The sequence below is a fragment of the Gadus morhua genome, chromosome 17, assembly GCF_902167405.1.
Source record: "Gadus morhua chromosome 17, gadMor3.0, whole genome shotgun sequence".
NCBI classification, from domain to species: Eukaryota; Metazoa; Chordata; class Actinopteri; order Gadiformes; family Gadidae; genus Gadus; species Gadus morhua.
The window spans coordinates 13,899,204-13,925,239 of NC_044064.1; the positions used below are offsets into that span (position 1 = coordinate 13,899,204).

At 47.8% G+C, this 26,036-nt stretch overlaps 1 protein-coding gene across 1 annotated transcript in view; it reads left to right on the plus strand.

Annotated features, from left to right (window-relative positions):
* The window catches only part of LOC115529131 (mucin-19), a 124,512-nt gene that overhangs the window by 96,849 nt on the left and 1,627 nt on the right, over positions 1–26,036 (plus strand). The window contains exons 6-35 of the mRNA XM_030337620.1: positions 103–138; positions 360–395; positions 1,149–1,568; positions 2,667–2,819; positions 3,051–3,187; positions 3,516–4,066; positions 4,191–4,334; positions 4,726–4,824; positions 4,909–7,924; positions 8,096–8,130; positions 8,221–8,373; positions 12,205–12,327; positions 12,680–12,718; positions 13,325–13,462; positions 13,557–13,653; positions 15,884–15,985; positions 17,619–17,653; positions 17,815–17,976; positions 18,219–18,353; positions 18,505–18,543; positions 18,645–18,788; positions 21,214–21,314; positions 21,432–21,467; positions 21,577–22,225; positions 22,657–24,138; positions 24,261–24,330; positions 24,445–24,537; positions 24,764–24,970; positions 25,163–25,279; positions 25,381–25,496. Coding sequence (XP_030193480.1) covers positions 103–138; positions 360–395; positions 1,149–1,568; positions 2,667–2,819; positions 3,051–3,187; positions 3,516–4,066; positions 4,191–4,334; positions 4,726–4,824; positions 4,909–7,924; positions 8,096–8,130; positions 8,221–8,373; positions 12,205–12,327; positions 12,680–12,718; positions 13,325–13,462; positions 13,557–13,653; positions 15,884–15,985; positions 17,619–17,653; positions 17,815–17,976; positions 18,219–18,353; positions 18,505–18,543; positions 18,645–18,788; positions 21,214–21,314; positions 21,432–21,467; positions 21,577–22,225; positions 22,657–24,138; positions 24,261–24,330; positions 24,445–24,537; positions 24,764–24,970; positions 25,163–25,279; positions 25,381–25,496 — 8,665 coding nt within the window. The remainder of the gene's footprint in view (positions 1–102; positions 139–359; positions 396–1,148; positions 1,569–2,666; positions 2,820–3,050; positions 3,188–3,515; positions 4,067–4,190; positions 4,335–4,725; positions 4,825–4,908; positions 7,925–8,095; positions 8,131–8,220; positions 8,374–12,204; positions 12,328–12,679; positions 12,719–13,324; positions 13,463–13,556; positions 13,654–15,883; positions 15,986–17,618; positions 17,654–17,814; positions 17,977–18,218; positions 18,354–18,504; positions 18,544–18,644; positions 18,789–21,213; positions 21,315–21,431; positions 21,468–21,576; positions 22,226–22,656; positions 24,139–24,260; positions 24,331–24,444; positions 24,538–24,763; positions 24,971–25,162; positions 25,280–25,380; positions 25,497–26,036) is intronic.

Here is a 26,036-nt window from a genome sequence, read left to right on the forward strand (position 1 = left end):
ATATAAGAAGTGAAATTGTCTGAATTAAACTAGACAAAAGGCTGTTGTCCTCAATGTTGGAGTCTGATGTTTGGATGCATGATTTGCTTTTCTCTTGTCCAGGTATTCTGAATGGGAGCAGGATACAGTTTCACTTGAGTAAGTTCCCCTAAAATAAGTCTCAAACACCCTTTCTGCTGTGTGTGTGTGTGTTTGTAAAATATACTACCTTTTTTAAAACCAATCAGAGAACAGTAACTAGAGCAAGGAGCTATAAGAAGTGAAATTGTCTGAATTAAACTAGACGAAAGGCTGTTGTCCTCAATGTTGGTGGTTGGAGTCTGATGTTTGGATGCATGATTTGCTTTTCTCTTGTCCAGGTATTCTGAATGGGAGCTGGATACAGTTTCACTTGAGTAAGTTCCCCTAACATAAGTCTCAAACACCCTTTCTGTGTGTGTGTGTGTGTGTGTGTGTGTGTGTGTGTGTGTGTGTGTGTGTGTGTGTGTGTGTGTGTGTGTGTGTGTGTGTGTGTGTGTGTGTGTGTAAAATGTACTACCTTTTTTAAACCTATCAGAACAGTAACTAGAGCAAGGAGCTTTAAGAAGTGAAATTGTCTGAATTAAAGCAAGTGTTTGGAGAACAAGCAAAAATCAAACGTAAATTTAAAGGCATACAAACGAAAAATATCCCAGCCCTCCCCTTACAGGCCTACCTCCAAAGGCCCTCTCCCAAAACCCTCAAATAGCTTGTTAGCTTTAGCAACAGGTCTGCCTTGCACTGTGCACAGGCAGTGTTTAAATCAAGGTAGGTAGACAAGACAGTTGGCGCATCCCATCATTAAAATCTGGCCAAATGAATTGATCGCACAGGCTTATTACAGACCTTCGACAGCCACAGAAAGTTTTCCTTTTTTTAGCATTTCATTTATTATTTGCTGAGATTTTCCAGAGACATGTTGAGGAAAAGTTGCTAGAATAAATTGCCTACCACAGTTTTAATAGATGTGACTGAAGGCCAGAATGGGAAATGTTTTCTGCTCGAACAAATTTGTCAATGATAGGCAGCACATGACAACAAACATCAAACAATGAGAATACCTCACTCAAATCACTCAACGCTTAGCTGTATTTTACATTACTGTATGTCTGCTCATCTTCCTGCTTTAGCTCGACCCCTGACGAATCCCTGCAACCCCCCACGACAACCGCAGTCCTCGCCTCCTCCCTGAGTTCCAGGCCCACTCTACAGGCAACCAGCCATGGAGGTCCTGCCCCATCAAACTCTGCACCTCCCTTGCCGAGGAGGAATTTGGAAGCACTCGCGTCTTGGACTCCACCGAGGAAGAGATCAAGGTCAAAGTCTTCAGGAAGGAACGGATCGAGGTCTCCACAGACAAAGGGTTCAAGGTCTCCACGGACGAAGAGGTCAAGGTCTCCACGGACGAAGAGGTCAAGGTCAAAGTCTTCAGGAAGGAAGCGGTCGGGTTTAAGGAAGAGGTCAACTTCGCCAGCGAGTTTGCGGTCCCCAGATTGGAAGCAAACCAGCGGGAAAGCTAGCTCACCCCGTAGCTCCAGACCTATCCACAGGTAACCCAGATTCCTTCAATCTCAATGGTGTAGTTCACCAAATGCATCCACACTATCCTTCATACTCACTGACTTTAATAATACACATGATTACATGATAAGACCTCAGTACTTCCCATACATAGATCAATGTGTGGCGCAGCGCCTCAGAAACCGGACCGAGCGCCACAAATTGATTCCGCTTTTTTTATTTTGTGTATCGTTCCGTTCATTCATCTCTGCATAGCACTCTTTCTCCCTGTCATTCTCATTCGCACACGCACACACAGAGAAGCGCGCATACATACCAATGGTGCGCGGGTATCCACTACCACTTATTGGATCAACCCGCCTATCACTGATGCATGCACACACACTGACAGCTGATTCGCCCGCTCCTCCTCTCAACGCGCCTACAAAGGAAAACCCGAAGCAGCGTGATATTTGGCACAGTGAAGATGGTCGGCGACATCTGGAGTTTACCAATGTGTGCTCAAACACACCTGCCCAGAATTGTTCTTGACTCAGAAAAGATAATGTTAGCCTTATGAACTCAACCTTATTGATATTGAACATCCTGCACCCTAGGTCAGCATAGACAACGTTGGTAACGCAGCAAACGATGCGATTAATGTGAAATGCGGTTATAGTTTAGATAGATCAGTGTTAGACTAGGTTCCCCCAGCCCGTTCTGCCGGCGATTTGAATTCGCTCTGCAGCAGGGGCTGTGCAGGAGCAATGCATTGCCTTCTGTTTCCGATCCCCTTTTAGTGGAGCCAATCACCAATCACCTTTTGGCTGGTTTAGCACAATCAAAACCGTGAAGTGATTTCTGCGATCGAAGCGATCATTGGTCGGATAGTATTTTTTTTTTCATTATATTGTTAAATGAGCAATCGCGGCCTCCTCGTCTCACTCCGCTATAATTTTACACTATTATTTTTATATTGTTAAATGAGCAATGGCACCGCAACCCCCCCCCCCCCCCCCCCCCTCCTGCCCGCCTGAAAGTCCGGGAGCACCAAACGTTGCTACCTGATCTGTGGGAAACTCTGGACCTCCTGTCTGGCCCTTCTACCTCACCTCTTTGTGATTGGTTCCTTCTTTTTCATTAACCAGCCGTAGAAGCCGCTCCCGTTCCTCGTCAAGCTCCTCCCCCAGCAAAAGGTCGTCCTCACCAGCCAGGAGATCTAGGCGAAGCTCTGGGTCCCCACGAAGGGGTCGGGGGTCACGATCAGCCCGACATGCACGTGGTACCAGACCCAACCGCAGGTGTGTTGGGTTACTTGTTTCTTTGAATGGTTTTATGGTTCACTAGTAACCATAGAAACGGTTACCGACTTATCACTCGTTACCAATCAAAACCACTGTTAAGTGTAAAGTAGGGACATCAACACAAGGTTAATATTTATTTCGTGAATAAAGCGGTAATACATTTCACAGTAATAAGTAGTAGTTGTTAAACCGATGGTCTAGTATTCATTGTGATCTTGATCCTTCCAGGTCCCGCTCTGGGTCTCGATCCCCTCACCCCTCCTCTCAGCGAAGACGGTCGCGCAGTCACGATGGGAGGTCTTCGGGTCGCAGACAAGAGGAGACCAGCGTAGAACAGCTGGCCAAGAAACTACTGGAATCCTCTGGTAAGAGATCAGGTAGAGAGTAATGGAGGGAGGGAGAGAGAAGGAGGGAGAGTTATAGGTAGAGGACCTCGTGGATAAACCAGGAGAGGGAAGGATTTAGTCTTTACGCACAGTTAAACCTTATGTGTACTTCATAATACTTACATTAATCAAATTTGATGTCTATCGCTTATTCCTACTCTAATCTCCTCTTCCTACTGTCTTTCTTGCCCGTCTTCCTCTGATCTTCACACCTCTTCTCCTCTTCCTCTCTACTTCTTCTCTTTCTCTCCATCTCCTCTTCTTCCCCCTGTTGTCTTCCTCTCCTTCTCCCGCTCCTCCCCTCAAGGTGTCCAGAGCTTCACTGGCTCCTCCAGTCTAGAGCTTGTGGTCCAGACTCTGGCCCCAGTGCTGCTGGCAGAGCTGGCCAAGCTGAAGGCCGCTTCATCATCATCCTCTGACTCATCTAAAGATCAAAAAAAGCCATCCTCCTCCTCGTCATCTAGACATGAACAGAAGCAGTCATCCTCCTCATCTAGAGACGAGAAGAAGCCATCCTCCTCCTCTAGAGATGAACAGAAGCCATCATCCTCATCATCTAGAGACGAGAAGAAGCCATCCTCCTCCTCTAGAGATGAACAGAAGCCTACATCCTCATCATCTAGAGACGAGAAGAAGCCATCCTCCTCCTCTAGAGATGAAAAGAAGCAGTCATCCTCCTCATCTAAAGACGAGAGGAAGCCATCCTCCTCTTCCTCATCTAGAGATGAACAGAAGCAGGCATCCACTTCTTCGACCAATGGAGGGAATGAACCACCTTTGTCCTCTTCCTCTGTTAAGGGAATCAAGAAGGTGCTGGTTAAGAAGAGTGAACCAACTAAATCTGCAAAACCTCCAGGGGTGAGTAGTTGAGTTGAGAAGTTTTCACCCTCCGTCTTTCCCACTTGAATCTCATGTTTTATTTTCTCTGCGTCCTCGTCTGTTTCCGTGTATCTGTGTATAACTCTGTGTCTCCTGGGTCTAGTCGGGCCTCCTGGGATTCGTACCGGCCCACCCTCCCCTGCTCCTGTCTGGGCTTCCCTCCAAGGTCACCCAGCAGCAGGTGTTCTCCGCTGTGGAAAAGTTCGGAAAAAGCAGACTCGTTTCTGTGGCGCAACAGCGACAAGAGGTGAGCGCAAACCCCTGGTAGTTAACTCCTGAGGTCAGAGTAAACTTTGGTTGGACTGAGCCATGACATGTTTCCACTTAAGGTGTAAGTGAACACACTTTTAAAGCTGGAATTCAAACATGATGAGATCAAAAGAAAAAGGTTTTTGGGGCTCGAGTTCTAGGAAGGCGGGGAGCACGTTAGAACGGATGAAACAACTGTAGATACTTTTTTTAGTACCGTTGTTTTCTAACGTTGTATTTGAAATGTTACACTTAGAAGCTTAACCCTCACTCGACTGCAGGCACCAAAATTAACCGCTGCTCAGACAGAGCTCCAAACATTCACACACACCGCAGCGTTATTATGAGTGGCTCCTGAAAAGATGTGCTTTGTATGCCTGTGTCTTTAGGCCACGGTGTACTTTCTACAAGAAGCTGCCACTCATGCCTTGCTCAGCTTTACGGAGCTGAAGATTGGTGGAAATCCAATCACTGTGACACAGATAGCGGTAACAGACAAACACGCAGGCACATCATGTATCTCTAATGGCTCTTCCTCCTTTCTGTCTGTAACCAAATGGTTGTCTTTACAGGTACCTGGGACAACAACAGTGCCACACCTTCTTCCGACCCCGGTTTCTTCCGTCCAAGTAAAAAGCTCTGTGGCAGAAGCTCTTGTGGCAGAACCTCCCTCAATTTCCTTGCAAAGCCACAAGACGACCGCGCCCGGTATCAAAATGACCACACCCGCTACCAAAGGGACCACGCCTGGCAGCAAGAAGGCCACGCCTGGCAGCCAGAAGGCCACGCCTGGCAGCCAGAAGGCCACGCCTGGCAGCCAGAAGGCCACGCCTGGCAGCCAGAAGGCCACGCCTGGCAACCAGAAGGCCTCGCCTGGCAACCAGAAGGCCACGCCTGGCAACCAGAAGGCCACGCCTGGCAACCAGAAAACCACGCCTGGCAACCAGAAAACCACGCCTGGCAAAAAGACGTCTATGCCCAGCAAGTCAACAACCACGCCTGACAACAAGGTGACAACACCCGGCAACAAGGCGGCCTCGCCTGGTAACAAGACTGCCACGCCTGGCAGCACGACCATGCCCAGCAAAAAGATGATACCTGGCAACACCATAACCACGCCTGTCAACAAGACGGCCACACCCGCCAACAAGATGGCCCCGCCCGTTAACGTAACGATCACACCTGGCAGCGACACGACCACAACCAGCAACAAAGCAACCATGTCTGAAAACAAGACGACCACACCCGGCAACAAGACGACTGTTCTCTGCAAAACGACATCCATGCCTAGAAACACAACGACTGTGCCTGGCAGCACAGCAATGCCCGGCGACAAGATGACCACACCCGGCAACAAGACTGCCACACCTGGCAGTAAAACGACCACAACCGGAAACACAACAACCATAACTGAAAACAAGACGACCACACCCGACAACAAGGCGGCCACGCCTGGTAACGAGATTGCCACGCCTGGTAGCACAACAACCATGCCCAGCAAAAAGAAGATAACCCCTGGCCACACCATAACCACGCCTGTCAACAAGACGGCCACACCTGGCGACAAGATGGCCCCGCCCGTTAACGTAACGATCACACCTGGCAGCGGCACGACCACAACCGGCAACACAACAACCACGCCTGGAAACAAGGTGACCACACCCGGCAACAACACAGCCACGCCTGGCAAAAAGACCGCCCTGCCTGGCACAGCACCAATTATGCCTGGCAACGAGACTGCAACCCCTGGCAACACAACAGCCACGCCTGTCAAGAACACTACCATGCCAAGCAACGCAACAACCTTGCCTTACAACAAGACGACCACACCCGGCAACAAGAAGACTGTTCTCTCCAAAACGACATCCATGCCTAGCAACACAACGACTGTGCCTGGCAGCACAACAACGCCCGGTAACAAGACGACGACACCCGGCAACAAGACGCCCACACCCGGTAACAAGATTGCCACGCCTGGTAGCACAACAACCATGCCCAGCAAAAAGAAGATATCCCCTGGCAACACCATAACCACGCCTGTCAACAAGACGGCCACACACGGCGACAAGATGGCCCCGCCCGTTGACGTAACGATCACACCTGGCAGCGACACGACCACAACCGGCAGCACAACAACCACGCCTGACAACAAGGTAACCACACCCGGCAACAACACAGCCACGCCTGGTAAAAAGACCGCCCTGCCTGGCACAGCACCAATTATGCCTGGCAACGAGACCGCAACCCCTGGCAACACAACAGACACGCCTGTCAAGAACACTACCATGCCAAGCAACGCAACAACCTTGCCTGACAACAAGACGACCACACCCGACATCAAGACGACTGTTCTCTGCAAAACGACATCCATGCCTACTAACAAAACGACTGTTCCTGGCAGCACAACAACGCCCGGCAACAAGATGACCACACCCGGGAACAAGGCGGCAACGCCGGGTAACAAGATTACCACACCCAGCAACAAGGTGGCCTCGCCTGGCAACAAGGCGACCATGCCTGGCAGCACGACCATGCTCAGCAAAAAGAAGATAACTCCTGGCAACACCATAACCAGGCCTGTCAACAAGACGGCCACACCCGGCAACAAGATGGCCCCGCCTCTTAACGTAACAATCACACCTGGCAGCGACATGACCACTACCGGCAAACCAACAACCATGTCTGAAAACAAGACGACCACACCCGGGAACGAGGCGGCTACGCCTTGTAACAAGACGGCCACAGCCGGCAACAAGATGGCCCCGCCTGTTAACGTAAAGATCACACCTGGAAACAAGATGGCCTCGCCTGGCAATACGACGAACACACCTGGCAGCGACACTACCACAACCAGCAACACAACAACCATGTCTGAAAACAAGACGACCACACCCGGCAACAAGGCAGCCATGCCTGGTAACAAGACGGCCACACCCGGCAACAAGATGGCCCCACCTGTTAACGTAACGATCACACCTGGCAGCGACACGACCACAACCGGCAATACAACAACCATGTCTGAAAACAAGACGACCACACCCGGCAACAAGGCAACTGTTCTCGGCAAAAAAACATCCATGCCTAGCAACACAACGACTGTGCCTGGCAGCACAGCAACGCCCTTTGACAAGATGACCACACCCTGTAACAATACTGCCACTTCTGGCAGCACAACAACCACGCCCCGCAACAAGATGACCACACCTGGTAACGAGATTACCACGCCTGGTAGCACAACAACCATGCCCAGCAAAAAGAAGATAACCCCTGGCAACACCATAACCACGCCTGTCAACAAGGCGGCCACACCTTGCAACAAAATGGCCCCGCCCGTTAACGTAACGATCACACCTGGCAGCGACACGACCACAAATGGCAACAAGACGCCCACACCCGGCAACAAGACGCCCACACCCGGCACCAAGACGCCCACACCCGGCAACAAGACGCCCACTTCCGACAACAAGACGCCCACTTCTGACAACATAACACCCACGCCTGACAACATGGCAATCGAGCTCAGCAACAACACGGACATGCAATGCGACACAGAAGTTTTCCCCACCGTCCTCTTCCTCGAATCAATTCGTGAGTATCTACCCCCATCATTTATCAATAAGTACCTTCAGCCCGGGGTTAGATTTGGGCATAGTGTGCTTTAGTGATTTTTGACGGCTCTATTTTACTCTTATTTAACCATTTTAACCATCACCTTGCTGACTATTTACAGTGCTTATTTTCTCTCTGTCATTTAAACAGAATGTCTGGATGTTCAGTGTTGGATATGGAATGACGTAGGTCTAATAACGGTATCAAACACACACACTCATGCATGCACACACGGCCAATAATTAATCTCAGTCTTTGCTGCTCTCTCGATATAGTTCCTACCCTACGCCACCAGTGGTGCCACCATCATGGTGACTGATCTGCCAGAGATAAAATACGATGTTTACCATGCTACTTCGATCATACAAGTTTTGGAGAAGTTTGGCAACATCCAATGTGAAAAATGCTTCATCCTTCCTGACAACACGGTAAGGTTGAAACATAATTTACATTTACATTTACATTTAGGGCATTTAGCAGACGCTTTTGTCCAAAGCGACTTACAATAAGTACATTTGTCATAAGAAGTGCATCAATATATCGCTGTCGGTACAGAAAGGATGTTCATAGAACCAAGTGCAAGTACCACAATCGCTAGGTCAATCAATTCCCCGTGTTACAGACATGATAGCAGCTACTGCAGTTGCTACACAGTTAAGTAATACAATACAATACAATACAATCCAGTGTACAATGGTGGTCAGAAGTGGAAAGGTGGCTATGCAGAGTCGAGGTGGACTCTGAACAGGTGAGTCTTGAGTCCTTTTCGGAAGATAGTGAGCGACTCTGCGGTCCTGAGGGCGGCAGGGAGCTCGTTCCACCACTGAGGTCCCAAAACAGAGAAAAGTTGTGACTTTGCTGAACGGCCTTTGCTAGCTCTTAGCGATGGTGGTTCCAGACGTCCAGCTGAGGTAGTTGAGCGGAGGGATCGAGCTGGGGTGTGTGGCTTTAGCAATGCTTGGAGGTAGGCAGGGGCAGTTCCATCGACTGCCTTGTATGCCAGTACCATCGTCTTAAATTTGATGCGAGCTACTACAGGGAGCCAGTGGAGGTCCCGGAAGAGGGGGGTCACATGGGAGAACTTCGGTAGGTTGAATAGGAGGCGCGCTGCCGCATTCTGGATGCGCTGCAAAGGTTTAATCGCAGAGGCAGGAAGTCCAGCCAGGAGTGAGTTGCAGTAGTCGAGGCGGGAGATGACCAGTGATTGGACAAGAAGCTGAGTTGCTTCTCTTGTGAGGAAGGGCCGGATTCTGCAAATGTTGTAAAGAGAAAAATCTGCAGCATCGGGCGGTGATGTTTGCAGTGCAGGATAATTGATTGTCCAGTACCACCCCGAGGTTTCTGTTGTAGACGGAGATACAGTTATGTTCTCGACGTTGACCAGTAAGTCCATGTGTGGGCAGTCTTTCCCTGGGATTAGGAGGAGCTCTGTTTTGTTGAATCATACATTCTACTTTAAACCTGCAACCATGTCACTTTGTACCGCACTATGGGCCCTATTTTAACGGTCTGAAATGCAAGTGGGAAGCGCAAAGCGCAAGTAGCTTTGTGGGCGGTTCTACGGCGCTATCGCTATTTTACAGGCGGATAAATGACACTTGCGTCGCGGCGCAAGTGTCAAAAGGGTTGGTCTGAAGCAGCCTAGTTACCCGTAGGTGTGGTTTGGGCGTAACGTCCAACAAACCAATGAGAGTGCCAGCTCCCATCCCCTTTAAGATCCATGAGCGCATTTGAATCGGACGAGTTGATATTTTGACAGCGCGTCTGCAGTCTCCGATGTGACAGATGCACATGAATTTCAAACTGCAAATGGCTCAGTTTATTGCCAAATAATATGGCCTTATTCACACATGGAATAAGGGGTTTTCTTCCACAACTTCAGAAATACTGAGTCCTCAAATAAATTTCGGCAAAGAAAACGTATATGATATAACATATGATATGCGGTAACTGTGGTTCTATTTAATGATATACGCAATACATTATAAACATTGTTTCTTATCATTATTGTATGCTATCCTAATATGCATGTGTCCCCGCGGTAATAGACATTGCCATTGATTGTATTATGCGTTACGTGTTTAGTTTCCGTGTGTTTAAACAGAGCACACACGCGCGCCCACATTCATTCATTCTTTTTAACACTCACTCGCGGTAAAACAATGTTTTTCACGATCAAATACTCATCAATCCTAAAAGTTATGGCCATGTAGGCCTACACGATTTCTCTGTCAAGGAAATATGTGTTTGCTGTACGGTGTTTGCAGATGCATTGATTTAAAAGTACAACTTATTACCGCTGCATCAGCTGTTCTTTCCCAAATAATTTACCAAGAATGTGCGGCTAGGTAGATGGGAGAAGCAAAGTGTATGCGCGAGGTGCACAAGCAATCCGTATGCATCGCATGCGCATGTATGCATGCGCCCTTAAAATAGCATCTGAACAAGGCGCCACTGACTTTAAACCAGGTATTTCCTGGTCAGTAGCGCAATGGTATTCAAAAACGGCAAAATACCGTTTGCGCCAGAACACGCCTTCTCCTTCCGCCGAAGCGCCCCTTGGGGCGCATGATCAATCCCTAATTTACCGGCGAGTGGCGGTGGTGGGAAAAGAACGCTATGCGCCAGTTGTAAACTAGCAACGACACATGCGCCAGTGACTAAGTCACTTGCGCCGGATGCAAGATGGGGCCCTAGGTGTGCATCGGATCACAAAACTCACGGTTCGGATCGTGTCACGGTTTTTGAGTCACAGGTCGGATAATTTTTTGATCAACAACAACAATAAAGATTACAAGACAAATGTGACTTTAAATAAAATCTTCAAATGTGTAAAAACAAAATAAAGTGAAAAATTAGGTAATAATCCTGCTTCCTTTAAGCATGGTCAATATTTAAAAAAATTGCAATCTGAGGCATTATTCCTTCTTCTTTTAACATGGATAGTAAATAATCCCTAACCCTGGATTTACAATTCAGGATGTCTGCATTGCCTGGGGAGTGTTTAGAGTCCACACCCCCAGGCAACGCAGACATCCCCATCCTCTTTTTTTTTTTCATCAAGTATGGTAGCGAAATACAGTTTCTGTCGTGTTTTATTCTTCATTTTGTAAATCCATTGATTTTGGTTGGAAGACTCATTGCTCATTGCAAGGGAGATTGGTTGTAGTCTTTTTGCTCGGTTCTAGTCCTACTGTTGATACGGAGAACCGAGCGAAAAGACTACAACCAAAAATAAATATGTCAGGTTCCGGTTCCGGTTTCCGTTTCAATGGGATTTACGGAACGCCAAATAAAACACAACAGAAACTGTATTTGCTACGAAACTTGATGATGTTTTTAATACCGGAATTGTCCTCTAAACATGCGCTGATCAAGTGAACACACAACTTTTTTTTTTATCAGCCGATCCGCGGATCACTTGCGTCCCGAACCGTGAGGGTCGATCCGTACGGATCACGGGTGACGCCTCGTGCCCACTACCTCCGTCCGTTGACTGATCCCCATTGACTTTGAATGGGGACGGACGCGCAATGCATTGTGGATCCGTCCGTTCCGTTGGAGCCTTCGGCTCCGCCAAAAAGTTGAACATTTTTCAACTTTTTCGGCAGCGACGAATCCGTCATCCAATCAGATCGCGTATGCAAATTTAAGCACTGTGACGCGACTCGGGCTCTGACGATACTGGAAAGCGGGAAAGCGGGTCATCTTGACAACACAACAAGCAGGAAGAAGCGGGAAGAACCCGGCGAAGCGATTTGATTGGCTGACGGATGCCTCTGCAAGGACTACTCCCCCATCCGTCAGCCACGCCTTCCCACGTCCGTTGACTGACGGTGCAGTGGGCATGTAGCGTAACGCCTCGTGCCAACTGCCTCCGTCCGTTGACTGATCCCCATTGACTTTGAATGGGGACGGACGCGCAATGCATTGTGGATCCGTGCGCTGAAGGCTCCGGCAAAAAGTTGAACATTTGCAACTTTTCCGGCAGCGACGGAACCGTCATCCAATCAGATCACATATGCAAATTTAAGCACTGTGACACTACTCGGCGTCTAACGACCCTGGAAACCTCCCCCATCCGTCAGCCACGCCTTCTGAGTCCTTTGACTGACGGTGCAGTGGGCACGAGGCGTAACCCGTGAACCGTTGCACCACGATACCGCACTGATGGTCTCCGTTATAGTTTGTTTATTTGTGTCTAGGGAATCAGTGCCATTGTTGTTCTTTTAGTGATGCCGACTGCTTTCTGTATCCAGGCGTTTTTAACCATGACGGCCAATAGGATGGCATCCCTGATTGAGGCGCTGGTGATGGAAGCCTCCTTGAACTTCAAAACCGTCCGCTTTCACCTTCTGAAGGAAAACGCCCTTGAATCTCCGGTACACACACAAACTCACACACGGGAAAACTGCATTCTCTGAATCAATGGAGGTCTTTAAACGATTTGATGTGAATACTGGGCTTAATCTGACGTAACAAAGCCCCCTATTTCCACAGAGACCGGCCCCTGTTTTTCTTGCTTGTAATCTATAATTACATTTTATATTACTCTATAGTATACAAAATCTGTCTATTGGCAGCCTATGTACAGTTTATATGTGAGATTGAATGCAGCCGCTTACATGGACAGGCACAGTCGTGATATTTTGAAAACTGAATTTGTTGGTGGAGGTGGTTTGTCGTTTAGTGGAGGCGCTGTCACCCTGCTAATGACCCCTCACTGCCTTTCAGATCGACTTCTATAAACATCTTCTGCGCTGGAGTAAAAAGGTGACACGCACACACTCACACTCCCACTGCGATCTGGGACAATCACAACCTTCAGTCTTCCTAGCAATCACGTTTGTTAAAATGAAAAAAAAGTTTAAAGTTGGTTGAAGTTCCACTGAGCGCCACAGTAAATCCCTCATTCCACTGGCCATCAGACTCTTTAACTCCTCCCACTACCGAAGTGTGTGAGTCAATGTGAGATCTGCACTGCTTTTGTTTTTGTTAATTATTGGAACCAGAGGACCTGTGCAATTTGTTGGCACTTTATTTTGAGATGAACTTCATCCGGGATCAATAGAGTCACCTGTGTCTGTAAGGCGGTGTGATCAGCAGGAATATGTGCTTGTCCGAAAAAGGTTCTGGCTTTATTACCGAATCCAATGAGGTAATAAAGCAGGGTAAACAGGGTATAGTAAAACCTCCTTTTACTATACCCTGTACTGTACAGGGTATTTACTGTACCCTCAAGACCCACGCATTGTCCAATGATGGAGATGAAGTTTCCTTAAGGGGTTAAGGGGCTTTGAAATTTGCACAATGGGGATTGAGAGAAACGTCCTATTGGAATCCAGCCCAGTTGTTGAATGTCTACTTCCTGTGTTCTAGCTTTATGATGAGTCTACATTGGAGTACAGACTGGTGTTCATCAGCAACATTCCTTATTGCAAATCCTCGATGGACGACATCCATAAAGGCCTCATCAATACCGGAGGAGTCAGGCACTACCTGCCGATGATTGGCAAGGTACAAACATGCACTTCCTGATCTGTTCTACCTAATTTGCTTAACACATGGCAACCTGAAACATTCTTTTATGTGTGTGTGCGTGTGTGTGTAGATATTTGTAGAATTTGTCACGGTGGAGGATGCAGACCGATTCGGTGTCTGGCTGTCCACATTTCCACTGAGCTGGGAAATCCATATCTCGCGTCCTGGTACGTGACACAACAGCACCACCTAGTGCACACAATGCAACAGCACCCCACCTAAACCTCATGCGCTTGTTAATGTCTTCACACTGCAGATCGCATCCATTACCCTATCCTATTGATCTATCTATTTATCGATCCTCCACTCTACACATACTGTCTTTACATTGTAGAAATCAATCCTCCACTCTACAGATACCATCCTTACACTGTAGATATCAATCCTTCACTCTATACATGCTGTCTTCACACTAGATTTCGATCCTCCATTCTAAAGATATTGTCTTTACACTGTAGATATCGATTCTCTAGTCTAAACATACTGTCTTTACACTGTAGATGTCCATCCTCCATTCTAAATATTGTGTCTTCACACTACAGATATCAATCCGCCACTCTAAAGCTGTTATCGAAATCGTTCCCTATCACGGATATCGTGCACTATATAGGATGTTCGCCATTTTATAGTGGTGTTCGAATTCTCAGTGGTTAATTTCATGCACTATATAGGATTTAACGTATCCAACATTTGAGTGTACATACGATGTTACCTACATGTTACTCCCGTATACCACAATGCAATGCGGTCGTTTTTTTCATGAGGAGCAGAAGAAGCTGAATAACCGCGAAAAGGAATACATTTAATGATGGAGTGTCCGGATTTCGTTTAGAAATGTCAACAATTTATTTGGGATTCAACATAGAAAATGTAACATTCAAAATTAATTAAAAAAAACCTTGATCTTGGAAATGTAACATTCAACATCAATACAACCTCCAGCTTTTCTCGAGAGTGCCCGGTTTGTTGACATGATGTGGGCGAATCGGTCTGCGTCACACAAATACCCGGCGCATTTACTGACGCAAATGACGATAAGAAATGTACAGCGTAGTGTCTGAATTCTCGTTTGTTCGTTCCCTATATATTGCACCATATCATGGACACTATATAGGGAATAGTGAGTGAGTGAATAGGGAGTGATTTCGAACACAGCTTAAGTGTGTGTGTGATACAAGATACAAGATCGTTTATTGTCATATCCACAATGGAATCATAGTTTGCAGTGGGCAATGAAATTCTTGATTTGCAAGTTCCCTTCACACAAAATATGCTTAAAATAAAGTAGATAAATGAACAAAACGTACAAAAAAATATCTGTACAAAGAGCAGAATAGTTAAACAAAAAAAAGTTGAAAATAAGGTGCTGTTTAGCATGTGCAATGTTCGCATACAGCAGAAGGCCCTGGAAGACATTGAGATATAGAAGTTTTTGAATATATACATTGGATATTGAATATTATTAGTAGATAAGTACATAGTGCAAATGAAGCTCACAGTTGAAAATAAATACAGTTCACAGTATTGAATATAGTGCAAATACAGGGTGTCATCAGTGTTTGAGAGAGTCATTCAGCAGCCTGATGGCCTGTGGATCAAAACTGTTTTTAAGTCTGGTTGTTCTTGCTTTCATGCTCCTGTAGCGTCTGCCAGATGGTAGCAGTGTGAACAGTGTGTGCTGGGGGTGTGTAGTGTCCTTGGTGATGTTGTGTGCCCTCTTTGTAACCCGGGTGTTGTAAATGTCTTGAAGTGATGGGAAGGCTGCTCCACAGATGTATTGTGCAGTTTTAATCACACGTTGGAGAGCCTTCCTTTCCTGTACCGTGCAGTTTCCAAACCCCACTGTGATGGAGTTGCTCAGGAGGCTCTCCACTGTACACTTGTAGAAGTTGCTGAGCACCAGGACACCAGCTGAGCCACTGTACACTTGTAGAAGTTGCGTGGCACCAGGACACCAGGTGAGCCACCTCATCCCTGTAGTCTGTCTCCACCCCACCAGTGATCAGTCCGATGACTGTTGTGTCATCCGCGAACTTGATGATGGTGGTGTTGCGCTGGGTGGAGGCACAGTCATAGGTGAAGAGGGTGTACAGCAGAGGACTCAGCACACAGCCCTGGGGGGTCCCTGTGCTCACCGTCCTTGTGCCTGATGTCCGGGTACCAACTCTGACTGTCTGGGGTCTGTCTGCAAGGAAATCCAGAACCCAGCTGCAGAGGGACGGTGTCAGTCCAAGGATGAGGAGCTTCTCAGCCAGTCTGGTCAGGAGGACCGTGTTGAATGCTGAGCTGTAGTCGATAAACAGCATTCGAACATACGTGTCCTTGATCTCCAGATGTGTGTGTGTGTGTGGTGCCTACCCCTGTGTTTAAATAAAGGTTGATAATATATCCCCCCAGGCCTCGACCAACACAAGGCAGGGCGTGAAGATGCGTTCTTGATGGCGGTGGCCAACCAGACCATATTCTATCCCACCCTGTCCCCCCAGTTCTACACCCCTGGTGAGACCCCCTAACTATCCCTGTTGTTCTCTGATCTTCAAGTGGACTGACATCTTTTTATCCATTTTTTATTTTTTTTAATGATTTAATAATGTAATGGTCAGGTTGATTCTGATCATTCAATTATTGGATGGTTGGAGGGGGAATCATTGATTATTATTATTTATGACACTTAAGATCACGTGTTTCTTAATATTAAAGGGATGGTTCGTAGTAAATTCACCCTTAGGTCCTTTGCACCGTAACATCCAGCCAAATACCACCTCAGAAGCTTTTTATTTTTTTTTAACTGTAAGAAAAAAGCTAGTGAATTCAACCCTCCTTAAAAATGTATTGACAACTGAAATAATTCAATTATTTCAGTTGTCAATACATTTCTATGGAGTATTGTACCCCGCCTACAGTAACCAAACGAGCGAGTCTGTTTCAGCGCCCCCTCCTACGTAGGAAGGGGGTACATTTTACAATATTACCTACGATTTTGTGGACCAGCGGAAGAGCACTGGACGGAGATGTTCGCGCATCTCAGAAGCAGAGATATTCCATACAGAAATAGATGTCTAATTCGTCAGTTTGCCATGTGACTGACTGACAGGGAGCCCGCCAGAGCTGCCGGACTGCCGCCAGAGCCTTGGCGGCAATCCGGCAGTTTAGCTCCGGGAGTACAATCCCTTTCTCCTCCATGTCGCGGTTCAATCTGGACTTCAGAGAGTCAAACCAAAGTTCCTTTCCCCCAATTCTTCTCAACCATGGCCGAGAAAACCCCCACTAGAAGTCTTTATTTGTTGTGGAAGTACCAGAGACGTCAGACGCAGTCTTTATGATTCATAATATCATCCGATGCGCACATATCTTTTGGCCCCTGATATTAGATATAATATTAGATAAATACCTATATATTATATCATATTATTATTATATTATATAGATATAGAGATTCGGCAGTCCGCAAACGGCAACAATCACTTCTCCTCCATGCTGTGGTTCACCCTGTCAGCTCATTGGTCAATCGGCAGCAGCCCATTTGCATTAAAGCTACAGACACCAGAAACAGCGCTTTCTGAAGGGACAGAGGGGAATAGATGTAGGCAAGATTTCTTTTCCCAAAAGCTATTTCTACAAAACAGCTTCAAAAACAAGTTTTCTGAAACTCGTATACTATCTTTACTTGTTGGGAAAACACCATATTATTTCTCCTTTAATATACTCCTGGTGTACTTACAAATTGAACAATGCCTCATTTTATGAGTACAGACCCTATTTGTACTACTGACGAAGTGTTGTAACAGTCCAAGCATTATTAGTGGGGTAATTTAGAAGATACAGGACACGTTCCATTAGCGCCAGTACTAACCCAGTCGACTGAAAACTCTAACTTCACCAATGTTCGACCAAGGGATAAAAACTTCTAAGGGGTATTTGGCCGGATGTCATGGTGCAGAGGACCCAAGGGTGAATTTACTCCGAACCATCCCTTTATTGATAATGAAGCTGTGTCAAATATTGTTTATGGTTATAACAATGAAGCCAGCCTCGTGTGTGTTGATTCATAATAATGATAAAGAAAGCCAACCGGGCTGTATGGACTCCTGCTAATATTAATGATTAACGTCGCTATTGTCTGACCTCTCAGCACACAGGACGGTGAACGGACCAGAAGACCTTGAGGTGAGTCGGTCCGTCTGTCTGTCGGCATGCATCCCAACACTAAAAAATGTATTCCCCATTAGGCCCTAATTTGACCTTTTATTCAGACTGACCGTGTTAGTGTCTGTTGGGGCAGTGTGCAACACCTCTCTAATTATTTTATTCTCTTAACTGGCCTGAAGCGGGCGGGGAAACATTTGACTAGGCAGAGCGTCATGGTGACAGGGCTGGCGTTAGGCTCCTACCGCCACATGGACCTCGTGGATAAGGTGTGGCCTTACTTCGTGGAGAAGGACATCAGCCGTGTGTACTACTGCGTAGTGATACTACCTCTGCAGAGAAGGGTACGCACGCACACCCACAAACTGTGTTTCGATGTCATGCAAGTCCTTATTATTATTATATCCTTGCCTCCTGTCCGCCATTCTTTTTCCGTCTTGCCTCCTTTCCATCCTCTAATGTCTCCTCCTATCTCTCCTTCTCTTCTTTTACCTCCACTCCCCCTCTTCTTCTCTTTCCTCCTCCCCTCTCATCTCCTCCTCCTGTCTCCTCACTTCTTCTTCTTCTCCTCCTCTCTCCTCTCCAGGCCTTCATCCACTTTGACGACGCCTTGAAGTGTAAGGAGTTTGTCTCCGATTTCCTCCACAAGCCGTTCACTATCGGAGGATCTGACCTCACCCTCCACTTCCTCCTGGACCATCTTGAGCCCTGCACCTCAGAGGTATAGACACAGAGAATACAATCTGGAATTATGCCTGGTTGATGTACTGTCATGACATTGTGTGTGTGATGTCATGACAAATTATTTAGGTGATGTCATGACAGATTATGAATGTGATCTAATCGTCAGATGATATATGCTCTCTTTGCAGCTGCAATTGTACAACAGACTGCTGAAATGGACTAATGTGGTACGTTTTTAGCGGCTGTAGCAGTCTGTGTGGTGGTAAAGCAGTCTGTGTGGTGGTAAAGCAGTCTGTGTGGTGGTAAAGTAGTCTGTGTTGTGCTACAGCTGTCTCGGAGGGCTCGTCACCAGGAGGGGCTGATACTGAAGGAGATGGATTACTGCAGCAGGAAAGAGCTGAGGTGCATCTTTGACCACTTGACGAACAAAGCACGCATCAACTGGGTCAGCTTCCTAGTCCTCGCCAACCGGGTACGTCTCGCTGTGGTCCTACTGGACGGGTAGAAGGGTTGGGGGAACGGTAGGCGGACGGTAGCATAGAATAAACTGCGGTATGAATCTGACCTACAGTATTAATTTCGGCCAAACCGTTCAACCTGTGTAGAGCAAAATTCCTCCTTCCAAAAGAAGGAGAAAAAAGGATGCACGCTCATCAGTGAAGTGTGTGTTCACTAGGCGGCGGCGGATTCGAATTGTATCCGAATCCGTTCGGTTCGTTTACCCCAGTTCGGAGCATTCTGGAGATCCGCGGATTTCGGTTTCATGAAGGCATTGCCTTATGTAGCGTATTTTGCCTACTGTAGTCTACGTCCGATACAAAAGGGTGTTTAGGACCCAGCTGAATGCATTCTCTCCAGTGCTGCCCGAGCCAATGAGACTTTTCCCGCCCCTCCCTTCAGCCTGTCAGCGTTCAAAACAAACTGGGCTTTAAACTTTAAGCGGTCCATGACAATTTATGAATGGAAAAGATGAATCGAAATGACAATAAGAGGAAATTTGAGGAAGCACCAGCCTCATTAAAGTCAGCCGTGTGGGATCAAAGTCAGAGTGCGATGATCAGGGGAAAAAGACAGTTGACAAGCAAAGGACAGTATGCAAACACTGTTTCTCGTCCTTCGTTTACTCCTCGGGTAGCACTTCGACTATGGCAGGACACCTTCGCCGCAGCCACCCAACTATTAATTAGGGTAACGGTAGCTGTAATAGGTTGTTTTCTGAAGTTCAAGCGCACGATTCCTAAATTTAAAGAAAGTAATTGATACAATTATATTCAAAATATACGGGAGATAAATACAAACGGGATAACGGCCTTCGAGGTCGACCGGTTCGATGGAAATAATGGACAGGTAGAGGCAACTCTGGCTTCATGCTGCGCTCGTCGCCAGAGTTCTAAGCCTCGTCGGCCGTTATCCCTTACATGTTACACTCAGTGCACCATGTTTTCAAATGCATTTAAGGGAACATTTATTGCACAAAAAAGCCTTGCAAGTTGTCTGATTGCAGTCAATTAACACATTGCAAATAGCCTGTGGGTCTCATTCATTTTTGTGTTTCTCCCCAAAACCCTCCGTCAAAAAAAAGTCCGCCTTTTTACTATCACGGACATGATCCTAATCCGAACCGTATCCGAAACCGAGGCCCAAAACGGTTATCTTAACCGAACCGTGGACACACTGATCCGTTTCACCACTAGTGTTCACCTGAGAGGTGTTCAGTCTCTGTTTACTAACCACTCCAGGTTTCGCCCCAAAGATTGTCTCTGTGGTGGCGGGAGATTATAGGAATTTGAAAAACAAAACATTTTAAAGGTGACCTATTATACCATCTGGTGTGACTGTGATTAGCCGTTACAAGCAGTTTTGAATATCTGCCTCTTCTGACATCACAAGTGGGCATGTCCACCTAGATGTATGACGGATAGATGAGCAATGTTTGCTACAGTCTTTTAGGTAAGAGGCAGATTTTCAAAACGGCTTGTAACGGCTAATCACACTCACACCTGGTGGTATAATGTGTCACAAAAGAGCAGGGCTTCAAAAAAGCACAACTTCCACATAAAAAGTTTGCGTCGTGTGGAGGAAGGACACAACCTTGTCGTTGATCCGTTATATGGCGGCCCTGATCTGAAGCAAAGGCACACAGAGATGTTGGTAAAAGAAGATCATAGTTGGGCGGTTTCCTTGTGTTCTAGCCCCTCCCAGTGCTATACAGTAGTATACAACATGTCATCATTTTAATTTATACCTACCGTATATATTTACGCAATATCACATGAGAGGGAGCAGTGCTGTCGCTCTATATCAGCGCTGCTGTGATTCGGCCGTAGGTACGAGGGTAGGTAGACGGGTAGACAGACAGGTAGGTAGTAGGGCTTTGACTTTTGCCCAAAAATCATATTCTAAGTTTGTTTGTTTAGTAATATTATTTAGAATATATTAGAATATTTGTTAATAATATTTTTGACCATTAAATGCCTTCGGTAAGACCTGGATTGGGCTTTGCAGGGTTTGTTTACCGCGTTGCTTTGGTTACCGGTCTTCCGTGTTCCAACGGTTTATTAGGTTTCTAATAATTCGCTGTCTAATCGATACTTTTTTCACTACCTCTTCTGTGGTCATTGCAATATTATGAATTGACTGCGTCGGGTTCTCCGACGTCTCTCCCTCTTGGCCTGCACATAACGGGTTCGAATATTAAGGGCTGCCTAATATTCGTTAGAACTTTTTTTTATTTTTTGATATTAGAATTATATTCGAATAACGAAGTTCAGAGTCCAAGCCCTAGTAGGTTAGACGGGTAGACTGACAGGTAGGTTAAACGGGTAGATAGACAGGTAGGTAGATGGGTATGAGACGGGTACGTACAATGACAACAAAAACATGCTCTCTCTCTGTAGGTGGTTTTCCGGCTCGTTGTGGGACGACCCGATATTAACAGGATGTCCAAAGTGTTGAATAAGCTCAATGGTAAAAAGGGGAGGACTCCAGTTCAATATGGGTATGTGTTTTCATTCCTTGCCCCCATCTTAGCACTCCGACATAAGATTTAACATGTTGTTTATAGGTGAGTGTGAGTGTGTCTGTATATTAAATAAATAAATTGTCTCTCCTACAGGACCAATCGGGAGGTTGTAGACAAAGTGTGGAAATCGTGAGTCTCTCAGTCTCCTTATCGATTAGAAACGTTGTCAACATCTTTCGGGTTTCAGACTTTTGCAGTCACTGAAAGCTGATCTAACGATACCATTTTGTTATTTCAGGGTAAAGGATTTCACGTCAGGCATTCAGAAAATAGATGTCAGGACAGTGATCAACAGTCCCCAGCATGCAAAGTCTGGCCAATCGCCACCGGACCCCTCAGCGCCAGGCCCCTCAGCGCCTGGCCCCTCAGCGCCTGGCCCCTCAGCGCCTGGCCCCTCAGCGCCTGGCCCCTCAGGTCCTGGCCCCTCAGCTCCTGGCCCCTCAGCTCCTGGCCCCTCAGGTCCTGGCCCCTCAGCTCCTGGCCCCTCAGGTCCTGGCCCCTCAGCGCCTGGCCCCTCAGGTCCTGGCCCCTCAGCGTCTGGCCCCTCAGGTCCTGGCCCCTCAGGTCCTGGCCCCTCAGGTCCTGGCCCCTCAGCGCCTGGCCCCTCAGCGCCTGGCCCCTCAGGTCCTGGCCCCTCAGGTTCTGGCCCCTCAGGTCCTGGCACCTTAGCAGCTGGCCCCTCAGGTCCTGCTCTCCTAACCCCCGTGGCCCCTGCAGAACTCGGCGCCTCAGCCCACGACCAGGACTGGCCCCCGGGCTCCGGCCCCCATCCTCCAGCCCTGAGTCAGGAGATGTGCCGCTTCTTTGCTACGGCCATCCGCAAGCATCGCCAGGCCAGAGTCGAACAGGAAGTGAGACGAGGTGGACAGGAAGGAAGCCAGAGAGAGGTACGGTCTCGTCCTAGCTCTCTTGTCTCCAGCATAGGGGCTGTGTTGAGGTGTTGGTTCTAAGGCCACAGTATCGATAAACTCAACTGACTTGGTGCTGCTATCGGTACTGGAGAAATTAAGCAAATACACTTTCTATTAATTTAGGCTAGTTATTACATTGTGCTAGTTATATAAATAGTCTGCAGATGTTTTTTTGTTATTCCCGAGCAGTGTTGCCAGTTACCTTGAAAAAGTAAACCGATTACTGATTACTAGTTACTCCTTAAAATAGTAACTCAGTTACTTTACTGATTACTTGATTTTAAAAGTAACTTACTTAGATTTCAAGTTACTTTATTAGTTACATTCAGCTGCGACAACACCCCCTGCTACCTCAAAATAAAAGCGTACAACCGGTTATGCCCCCCCCCCCCCCTCCTTTGACCAAGGAAACCCAAGAGGAGCAGAAGACCAAGGAAACCCAAGAGGAGGAGCAGAAGACCAAGGAAACCCCAGAGGAGGAGCAGAAGACCAAGGAAACCCAAGAGGAGGAGCAGAATACCAATGGGCAGAGCATCAAGGAGGAGCAGAGCATCAAGGAGGAGCAGAGCATCAAAGAGAAGAACAGCAAGGAACCTTCAGAGGTGGAGCAGGGTACCGAGGAGCAGAGCAACAAGGCCCCCACTGAAGGGGCGGACAACAAGGGGCCCGCTGTAGAGGTGGGGGCTCCTGAGCTGGATCAGCGACGATATAAGAGAGGTCACCCCAGTCCCGTGCCGCCAGCGACCACGCCGCTGTCAACCAGACGCTCCACCAGGCACTCCACCCCCTCCATGAAGAGGGAAAGCCCTGGGGAGCTACCAGTGGAGAAGGCAGTCCCGGTGCCTCCCGTGACTAAGGGCAGAGGAAGGAAGGCCAAAACCCCTACGAGGAAGGACGGCAAGCGGAGTCCAGAGGAAACCGTGTTTGAGGTGTTGGATTCCATCGGGGGCGACGTGGTGGAAGACGCGCCAGCGGCAGAACAACCAGGTCGACCCCGACAGGGGCTAGCGAACAATGACCCAACGCCTGAAAAAGATGGAAAGGTAGTACCTGACGACACTCCTGAAGGAACGCACGGCAAGCAGGAGCAAGTCAAGAAGGAAGAGGAGGTGGCCCGTCAAGTCATGGAGGAGCCACAAGGTGACGAGCAGCCTGCTGCCGGAAAGAGAAGGAGTGGACGAGGGAGGAAAGAGGAGGTGGCGGTCTCTGGGACCTCCAAAATGGCCGCCAAAGAAGGTCAACAGAGGGTGAAGGACTTGGAGGAGGTGTACCAGGTGGTGGACTCAGTGGCGGGCGAGGAGGAACCGGCTCCAGTGGAGGAACAGCTGCCAGGGTTAGAGCCTAGGAGGGGGAAGAGAGGTGGTAAGTTTGCGGGGAGTGACTCCGAGACAGAAGACAAAGCAGCAAAGAAGATGAAAACCACGGAGCAAACGGTGCCGCCCAAAGTAAAGGAGGGTGTTGGAGCAAAGAAGGCGATGGACGGAAGGAAGAAGGAGAGGCAGGAGCAGGAGGAGAACGCTCTGGTGTGTCAGGATGAGGTCAGTGAGGAAGAGGAGGACTACCCCGACGATTCAGTTGAGGAGGAAGAGCTGAGGAAGAGGCAGGCAGTTGAGGAGAGGAGGAGAGAGGAAGAGGAGGAGAGGAAGCTGGGAGAAGGGATGGAGGGGCTGGTGACCCTAGATGAGCTTGGAGAGGAGGAGGGGGATGAGGAAGAGGTTGGTCCTGGAGGACAGGAAGAGAGTGGAAGAAGAGCGGAGGGGATCACAGAAAAAGAGCTGCAGGCGTTGGTCACTCTGGACGAGATTGTTGAGGAGGAACAGGAAGGGGAGGAGCCAACACATTCAGAGCCCCTTCCAGACGACCAATTGAGGGCCAGGTTGAATACTGAGGTGAGAGAAAAGTGAACTTATATGCAGATAAAAAGTTTGTTTATATCCATGTATTCAGGATGATAGGGATTGTATAACAGGCTCTTATTCTGTCCTCCACTCCCCCTCTGTCCCTTGAACAGACGGTCTGTGATGAAGAGAAAGCGTCTTCCTCCATCGTTGGTGAATGTAAACAAAGCGAGGAGCAAGCAGGTGTGTGTTTCAGTTCTTGGCCCATTCCACTTCAGAGGATTTGATTGGCTGATTGTGATGGAGGATAGTGCTGCCGTGTGTGGAGGTTGTGACCTTTGAGCGTGTGTCCCACAGAGGAGTGTGTGAGCTTCGTGACCTTGGACGAGGTGGGATACGAGGAGGAGGAGTTGACACAGCCACGCAGCAAAAGAGGTAGACAGGCTACAGGTAAACCTCACTCACTCACTCACTCACTCACTCACTCACTCACTCACTCACTCACTCACTCTCTCTCACACTCACTCACTCACTCACTCACTCACTCACTCACTCACTCACTCACTCACTCACTCACTCACTCACTCACTCACTCACTCACTCACTCACTCACTCACTCACTCTCTCACACACACACACTTATCTTCCAACATGGCTCCTCCTTTTTTTTTTCCAGAGAGGAAATGCACCAGGAGAGAACAACAACCAGCAACGGCTAAACCCTCTGGAGAGGAATCCCCGCCCATCCCGGCTCACGCTACCTCCCTATTGGCCGGCGAGCCCGGGGCTGTTATGAGCGTCAAAGGAGCAGAGCCAATGGCAGAAAGCCCCGCCCGGGATGGTGAAGAGACTGGGTCGGAGGAGACGAGGCTTCTGAGGAAAGGTAAATCCCTCTCTTCTTAATAAAGTACCTAATATTGTGCCTTCACAATAAAGGCGTGTGAAAGATTTGGCCCAAAAATGTCAAGTTTGATGCTTATCACCAGGAATTGAATGGCAACTAGATAGTAAAGATAGACATTAGGTCATAATTACCTACCAAGCCTTTACCGTCTTTCTGTATGTCCGTCTGTAGCGTCCAGTAAAGCGAGGAGGAAGGAGGAAGGGGTGGAGCCTAAGAGAGTCCGCTCTCACTCTCCCTCCGTGGCCAATGACTACACCCTGCCCGCCTTCACCCCCAACAACCCCCTTGGTGAGAGGAGAGACACACACATTATATCCATGACAATGACATGTGTGCATGTTTGAGGTGACTTTATTATTTCCCCCATCTCTTGATCCGTGCGTCTCTAGGGTCGGAGCATGTGGTTCCTGGGTTCTACTGTAATCTGTGTTCTGTGTTCTACAAAAACGAGACCAGCGCCAGGACACTCCACTGCAGCCGCTTGGGTCACTACAACAACCTGAAGGCAGGCACACCCGTACACGCACGCACACACACATACACATGTACTTATTGCTCAATAATGTGCTTAATGTCAGTTACCCAAGCCCTCAAAAGTTCTCATTGCTTGTGTCCATCATATTCCCAATAATTCATGTTTTTGGTTCATCAACCAAAAAAAAAACTCCCTACTTTAAAAACCTCCCCCTGCTTCCTGGTTTCCTTCTTAAAGGGACGGTAGTCTCTAAAGGGCCCTTGTGTCAGCGTCCTAGTCCATACACGACCAGATAACCCAGTGGCTACCCTACTGACATCCTGTGGGTATTGTAGGATCTGACCTGTGTATTACTCTTCCCCGACCCCGTCTTCTAACCTGTTGTATCTGCGACCGCCGCTCAAGTTGTGAGTACTTAGCCTCAGAGCTGGTATGATGGTCTTTTTTGAAAGGCCGGGCCGCTGATTGAGCTCCTCCGACACGAAGCCTGGAGATTCACCCTCAGCACCTTTAAAGGTGACAGGTGTGAGTGTGATTATTAGCCATTACGTTTTGAGAATCGGCCTCTTC